The following is a 6,085-nucleotide window of genomic DNA, read 5'->3' on the forward strand; positions in this document are numbered from 1 at the left end:
GCCACAATCAACCAAGATGTTGCGTTTGTAAATATGAAGGAACTTCAGACTTGGCAATTGCAGCTTATTACGCCTTGCCCATTCACATACAAAATGTCGCGAAGCACTGTTGTAAACATTCTCCCTATACAAAAAAATACTTGCTAACATATTTGGTGTCGTATTCGATTGTTATATTGCAGTTTTATTTGGGAAAAATGTTAGAAAATTTACCAACCAGTGGGAAAAATAATTCCAACACCCTTAGCCAAAGCAAATGTCAAATTCTTCTTCTTATGATTTGCTTGGAACAAAATTGGGGAGTTGGCTACTTTTCAATATCAGATGGCGCCAGTGTCGCTCATTCTACCGTTCTCCATAAAAATACGTGCAATCTACTCATAATGCATAAGCATGTGTTAAACTCATCTATATGAAAAACTGCTTATGTGTCGGACCTATTATTTAACCACTGCCGCTTGATGGGACTCCTAAGCATTATCCAAGGGAGGATAAGCGTTTTTTTTACGCGCAAACGTAAACGTGTACGCTTATAAAAAAAACACGGTTAATATTTATTACAGCTTAATTTAAATTTTGAAATTTCTCTCACATAAATTTGTTTATTTTAAATGTTCCCGCGTTTTAGAAACAATCTTATTAGGCGGGCTCATTAAAGCATATAAATTTATAAGTTGTAAAATTATATCCATTTACACACGCTGTTATATGAACGCACCTAGTAATATTCATGATAAACTTTATTGTCGATCATCTGTATTATTGCCAAAAAAAAATTGTGATTATTATATAAATTTAAAAAGCCAAGATTTAGTGAAAAATTAAAACTAAAACGTCTTCACTAAGATATTCGTGTAAATGACTTGCTGATGTTGGAGATTTCTGATAAAAATGACGGCTGTTATGTCTGCAAGGTTGCATTTCTTTGAGTTTTTACACCATGAAATGTGCGCATAAATTCATACAAATTGTGTAAATGTTTTTAATACAAAATTTGACAGTTCGTTTCCGCACTAGATAAATTTATACGTTTACACACTTTATAAGGCATTTATAAGGTTAAATGAGTTCCCCCTGTTATGTATCAAAACTTTTACTCACACTATACTCAGATACATCTCTACATAAGTATACCAGGTTTAAGTAAATGAAAGAGACAACTCTTTACTACTTATAATAAATCTATATTTATTTTGTTAGCAAAAGTTACAAACACACATTTATGAAATGGAAATTAATGGCACTACATTTAAATAAAACTGTTAAGTAAACCATTTATTATTAAATAACACTTTGCACACTATCAACATACATACAAACATATCTATGTATACATATATAAGCGAAGTAAATTATTATTAGTAAATTACATACATACTTCTTAAATAAATTTCAATTAGCCCCTACACGACATTTGACTCGCTCTTTTCTCTCTCTCTCTCTCTCTCTCTTACTCTCAAGACTCTATTTGTTAGTTTACATACATATAGCTATATATTGTTTATCACTTTTTAAAAGTTAACTATATTAAAATTCATTTTAAGTTTTTGCTTAGTTTTGCAATTAGTCAAGTGTATTGAATTTAATTATAATTGTTTTCCTCTTCGCCAAATGTCCACTGCGACTCATCCTCATAATCTTCACCAGCACCATCTTCTTCATCCTCTGGGCACGCCGAGCAATGACTTTCGTTGAGACCAAAACTCACACAGTTCGCCCCTACGCATTCACAGCATCCATCATGGAACCAACGATAACTATTTGCACCCATATTTTCACAATCTTGTGCACATTTATGATATGTGGTGCATTCATTCAAATAGAGAACGGTGCAATTGGCATGCGCACCTGCCGCCGCTGATGTAGACGTCGTTGAACCCGTCGCTGCTGCAGCTGCTGCGATTGCTGATGTTTGAAATTTTTGTTGTGACGCTTGACGATCAATAGCATCACCACCGCCACCACCACCACCACCAACATCACTTCCCGCACCAGCGAGACTAACACCAAAACCGGCGCCATAATGTCGCCTCAAGCTTGAACGCATTTGAAATCGCATCACAGTCCAATTGTCATCATCTTCGGTGAGTGTTTCAAATAATTCAGGTAAGCCTTCAAAGACACCAAATTGTGATCTTGGTGCAGCAGCATTTAGTGGACTTTTCACTTTCGGACACATTTTCAAACAACTGCAACATTCTGCATATAGATCGCCCAAACAATGTAGACATTCTTGTAAACAAGTTGCATTATTCAATTTACATTGGCAGCTCTGTGTGAGTAGACATTTCGAAACGATCGAACCACAAACATATTCATTACAACCTTCAGGGCTGGCATCACCGGCAGTTGCGCCCTGACAGCTAAAAGCTAATAAAATTAATAAAAGTTTTGTAGCTGCGCATAACCATTGTGATTCGCACATGTTGTTACTGTTTTTGTTATATATGATAACAAATTCCACACAAAATCACAAGTCAAAACCAAACAATAAAAAAACGAGAAAAACAACAATCCGCCAATGGTTAAGAAAAACGAGTTTTTACGCGTACAAAAACGCGCTTCTACGTTGTATTCAGTATAGGATCGGCAACAAACTAAACTCTATTTATTGTACAAGTATACAACTACTCCGAGCTCAAACGCTCACTAATGACTAGTGATGAGCGGCTGATATCGGGATTAGAGATTTCGGGACTGGTGGCACCCACATTTACTCCAACTTGCTTATTTAATGTAATACTATTTTCACACAGACGGCTTATTGAATAATAAAGGCAATTTTCTACATTAAGACGCTTATTGAGCTCAATCTTCCCTACAAAATTCGAATCTATTATTATTTCATTAGTAGCTAATCGAATGCCTAATGAGGTCAAAAGCACAATGCAACTCTGTTGGCAGCGTTCCGCTTCCGTTTCCGCTTCTTAGTTTTTGGTGTGTTCAGTGCTTAAAAATGTCAGTTGTCAAAGCAAATGTCATTGTCTGCATGGCGGAACGATACAAGGTGGCCGCATCGAACAGCTGATTACACCCTTTTTTATTTGATTTGATACATCAACTACCGGCGCAGTACGATTTTGACATTTGTCCATCGCATTTACAAGTACATGGAATTTTTTTTGTTTGTAGGTATGTCACCATGCTCCCACCTTGTATCGTTCCGCCATGATTGTCTGTCTCATCCTTCATACTAATCGAGCAGTTACTTCTGTGTGAAAGCAAAAAATTTACGATTTCATTAGCAGGTGAAATGAGATCATTAAGTTTCTGTGTGAAAACAGTATAAAATTTACACATCCCAGATATTAGCTTAGTTTATTCCAAAAAATTTTCAGTCAGTTATGCCCGGTTTTTGAGTGCGAGTTTAAATTCCAGTTTAAGTTGACTAGAGCTTAACCTTGCCACTTCGTTCGATAACATAAAATTTTGCTGCTCATCTCAGCTTAAGCGGCCGAAGTGGCAGCGTCAACTTTGACTGTAGTTTAAATTCGCACTGAAAAACCGGTTGGTGCGTTTGGGATTTTTCAGCGTTTTACAAGCAAATTTTTTTGTTTTTAACCTATTTTTTATGCCAAATGAAGTTGCCATTGATAATTACGATTTTCTATGGAATGCTCGAATCACATATGTTTTTTTAAAAATTAGCCGCTTTTTTTGCAAGCTAGTGGATATAAAACACTAGGTAAATTAGCGAATTGCATAGAGAGCAACAACATAAAGTAAGCTAGTTCAGTTGGCTAAACGGTTTGAGATGAAATCGCTTAAACAACAGTCGACCAGAAAAATGGCATTATTGTGAACGAGCGAATGAAATCTGCATACCGAATGTGCAGTTTTATCGAAATTAACGGCGTAGCGGCAGGCTGACATACAAACAAAGAAATACAAGCATTCCATCTATTTTGTTTGTGTAATTTTCTGGTTGAGTGTCAAAAACGTGCTGCACCAGAAGTAGAAATGTCAGTGCAGCTAAATAAAGTACAAATTGGTTGATAAACTTTCACAACCTGTATGGTTTCACCAGGATGAGACTGTTAAGCTAATTGAAGCGTTTTTTTTCAAGCTCAATTGCAAAGAAACTTAACTATTGATTCAATAAATAATAAATAAGAAATGTCCCAACAACAATAAGTGGACTTGTTTTATTCCTACTTATAAAATAAAGTTTATAAATATTTGGTGCAATTTAACTCCGAAGAGATTTATGCCTAGCTTCCTTTCTTATTTGCGTCGTGCTTCTTTTAATTTTGCCTACAAATTGGTGGGACAGTACTTACATGTTTTATACTACTCCGAAAGGCAGCTACAAGGCAGTTGAACTTTTACTGAGATGCTTCTCAGGACCTTCGGTGTGGTAGATGGAGCGCGCTACCAGCACATAACGGCGACCGCTACTCTCACTTGTATTACTTTTAAAATCGAGTGTATGTCCCCGTGTGGGGCATTTAGCTTCTCAACTAATCTCTCTGAAATTTGGAAGACTTATTTATAACAACTTCAAAAAGGATAACGTCTACGATTTGTATGAAATAAGGTACACTTATTGTAAGGGGTATGAAAAAAAATCTAAATGGAATGGGATTTCAAAGGCCTTACCATAATTATTACTCAGAATTCCCTAAAATGTATCCTCTGTAATATGGGTATTAGAGCCATGCGAGGTGCGGGGATGGAAGCTGACTGAATTTTTTAAGGTGAGAGTTCGAATGTCGAGTTAGCTTGGAATCATTGCTTAGCCCAATAGTTTGTTGGGCACCTACTAAGGTTCCTGTGGGGGAAAAAAATCGTACGACTTTGGGCACATGTCGAGACTGTTGTTTACCCCATTTTACAATCAAACAAATATTGTAAGTGAGGACAATACGGGATCACTCAGCTAACTTTTTATAAATATCGTGATAGTTTCAGAACAATTTTGATACAAAGGGGATCCAATTTGTACATACTAACCTATATACTTCGTCTAAAAATTTTAACTTTCTTCTTGTAATTTATATATACTTTTTTTTTTTTGACATTTAAAAATGAACTGATGATCTTATTAAGTTAAGCTGCAATTCAGAAAGTGCACAGTTTTATGTCAAAAAAAAGTTATGGATATTTACGAATTTGTGCTATTTGTTCGCTGTGTATCTTATTACATAATAACTTTTAATATTTGTGACGTTTGCTCAGATTCTCCTTGAAATCGGCGAAGGTCACAAAGCAGCAGACGAAGACGTTTTTATAACATTCAACAACATATAAAATTTTAATAAAAATAAATTTAGCTTTAAATCTTAAATATGCCGCAGAATACTACCCTGCAAAAATCGTTGGATCATGTGGTCCACTTGTGTCATACTCATGCTGAGCTGGATTATACGGTCCTGTCCTAGGACATCGCAATGTTAATTTCACCATATTTTTTGTATGAATTGTAGTTAATTTTGGAGCACTCGCTTGGTCCATAGCGGGTACTCCATACATGCATGCACGGGGTACTCGCGATTTTTGCAGGGTAGTAACGTTAATCAGAAATTGAGATAAAATTTAAATTTTTCTCTAACGTTATTCAAAAAACCACCGCAAATCTAAACTCCAAATCTACACGAACCATATGAATCTTGCATAAATATGGCAAACCAAGCGAGAAAAAGACGAAATATGTTATAATGGGACATAGACTCGTTATCGGTATTATAGCCTTAGTCATGTTTTCATCTCTAGATACTTACAAAGTAAGAGATCATAAGGGAAAAGTAAAGAGCAACAACATGAGTGAAGTCAAGTAGTACATTAATCTTGACTTGTGTGTGGTTTTTATTTTTTAAGTTTGTTTTTGTTTACTGGGGAAAAAATTAAGAGAAAAGGATACAGAATTTGTATTCCACATAAAGGTAAACTCATTTAACTAATACTGACATACACACATGTATGTATACAACTTTTTTTGTTTCCTCTTGCACTATTTCATGAATTTATTTCCTTTTTTTTTACTGACCTTCGTATCAATTTCACATGAAATTGTAATCTCATTGATTCAGGATAACAAACTAAACGATTTCGGAAAATTACTTGACTGAGTTCTTGTATGAACGCG

General features: G+C 35.3%; 1 protein-coding gene across 1 annotated transcript; it reads right to left on the bottom strand.

Moving 5' to 3' along the window:
* Positions 1-1,163: 1,163 nt before the first annotated feature.
* tsg (twisted gastrulation) lies at positions 1,164-2,586 on the bottom strand. Its single transcript, XM_067779152.1, has one exon. It carries the CDS (start codon positions 2,423-2,425, stop codon positions 1,583-1,585), a length of 843 nt encoding a protein of 280 aa, XP_067635253.1. The 5' UTR covers positions 2,426-2,586; the 3' UTR covers positions 1,164-1,582.
* Positions 2,587-6,085: the final 3,499 nt, after the last annotated feature.

Source organism: Eurosta solidaginis, chromosome 4 (genome assembly GCF_040869045.1).
Source record: "Eurosta solidaginis isolate ZX-2024a chromosome 4, ASM4086904v1, whole genome shotgun sequence".
Lineage (NCBI taxonomy): Eukaryota > Metazoa > Arthropoda > Insecta > Diptera > Tephritidae > Eurosta > Eurosta solidaginis.

Coding starts and splice junctions, on each gene's coding strand:
- tsg (XM_067779152.1), bottom strand. CDS start 2,425: ATGTGCGAATCACAATGGTTATGCGCAGCTACAAAACTTTTATTAATT.